The following is a 1,900-nucleotide window of genomic DNA, read 5'->3' as shown; positions in this document are numbered from 1 at the left end:
GGTTTGCAATTGCACATGCAATGCAAAGGGGATTGCAAAGCAGCAATGCAAAGGGGCTTGCAATTGCACATGCAAAGTAAAGGAGATTGCAAAGCAGCAATGCAAAGGGGATTGTAATTGCACGTGCAAAGCAAAGGGGTTTGCAATTGCACATGCAGTGCAAAGGGGATTGCAAAGCAGCAATGCAAAGGGGCTTGCAATTGCACGTGCAAAGCAAAGGGGATTGCAAAGCAGCAATGCACAGGGGTGTGCAATTGCACGTGCAACGCAAAGGGGATTGCAAAGGGGTGTGCAGCTGCACGTGCAGAGGGGTTTGCACACAGCGCACGGTTTGCAGCGGGGTTTTTTTTTTTTTTTGCAGAGCGCAACCTGAACCCGAAGGCGGCGTGCCTGAAGCGGCGGGAAGAGGAGAAGGTGGCGGCCGAGCCCCCCCCGCTGGCGCTGGCGGGAGCGCACGCGCCCATGGGAGACGGCGCCAACCACCTGGGGCAGATGTGAAACGGAGGGAGGTGCGTCATTAGCGCCTGATTAGCGGGTTATTAGCGTTATTAGCCGGGTATTAGGGGGTTATTAGGGGGTTGTTAGGGTTATTAGGAGGGTGTTAGGGGGTTTTTAGGGGTTATTAGGGTGTTATTAGGGAGTTACTAAGGGTTATTAGGGAGTTATTAGCGGGTTATTAGGGTTATTAGCGGTTTATTTGTGGGTTATTAGGGTTATTAGGGTTATTAGGAGGGTATTAGGGGGTTATTAGGGGTTATTAGGGAGTTATTAGGGGTTATTAGGGAGTTATTAGCGGGTTATTAGGGTTATTAGCGGGTTATTAGCGGTTTATTAGCGGGTTATTAGGTTTATTAGGGTTATTGGGAGGGTGTTAGGGGGTTATTAGGGGGTTATTAGGAAGTTATTAGGGGTTACTAGGGAGTTATTAGGGGTTATTGGGGGTTATTAGCGGGTTATTAGGGTTATTAGCGGGTTATTAGGGGGTTTGTTAGCGGGTTATTAGGGTTATTAGGGTGTTAGGGGGTTATTAGGGGTTATTAGGGGGTTATTAGGGAGTTATTAGGGGTTATTAGGGGGTTATTAGGGGGTTATTAGGGGGTTATTAGGGAGCTATTAGGGGTTATTAGGGGGTTATTAGCGGGTTATTAGGGTAATTAGCGGGCTATTAGTGGGTTATTAGGGTTATTAGGTTATTGGGGGGTTATTAGGGGATATTAGGGGTTATTAGGAGTTATTAGGGGGTTATTAGGGATTATTAGCGGGTTATTAGGGGATTATTAGCATTATTAGGGGGTTATTGTTAGAGGGTTATTAGGGCGGTTTTAGGGGGTTATTAGCAGGTTATTAGGGGTATTAGGGGGTTATTAGGGGTTATTAGCGGGTTATTAGGGGGTTATTGGGGGTTTTTAGGGGTTATTAGGGTTACTAGGGGGTTATTAAGGGTTATTAGTGGGTTATTAGGGAGTATTGGGGGTATTAGGGGTTATGAGCGTTGTTAGGGAGCTATTAGGGGGTTATTAGCTGGTTATTAGAGGGTTATTAGTGGGTTATTAGGGGTAATAGGGAGTTTTTAGGGGGTTATTAAGGGTTATTATGGGGTAATAGGGCGTTATTAGGCGTTATTAGGGATTATTAGCGGGTTATTAGGGTTATTAGGGGGTTATTAGGGGTTATTAAGGAGTTATTATTATTATTAGGGAGTTGTTAGGCGGGTTTTGGGGGTATTAGCGGGTTATTAGAGGGTTATTAGGGGTTATTAGTGTTAGTAGGGGGTTATTAGCAGTATTAGGGGATTATTAGTGTTATTAGGGGGTTATTAGGGGTATTAGGGGGGTACTAGGAGTGTTATTAGGGGAAATTAAGGAGCTTTTGGGGGTATTAGAGGGTTGTTAGGGGATAT

General features: G+C 45.4%; 1 protein-coding gene across 1 annotated transcript in view; it reads left to right on the top strand.

The window, feature by feature from the left end:
* The window catches only part of TCF4 (transcription factor 4), a gene marked incomplete in the record, with an annotated part of 169,706 nt that extends 169,087 nt beyond the window's left edge, over positions 1-619 (top strand). The window contains 1 exon segment of the mRNA XM_021381652.1: positions 362-619. Within this exon segment, the coding sequence (XP_021237327.1) occupies positions 362-498 (137 nt within the window).

This window comes from Numida meleagris, chromosome Z, assembly GCF_002078875.1.
Source record: "Numida meleagris isolate 19003 breed g44 Domestic line chromosome Z, NumMel1.0, whole genome shotgun sequence".
Classification (NCBI taxonomy): domain Eukaryota; kingdom Metazoa; phylum Chordata; class Aves; order Galliformes; family Numididae; genus Numida; species Numida meleagris.
Note: the sequence above shows the minus strand (reverse complement) of the source record. Positions and strands in the feature narration are given on the sequence as shown.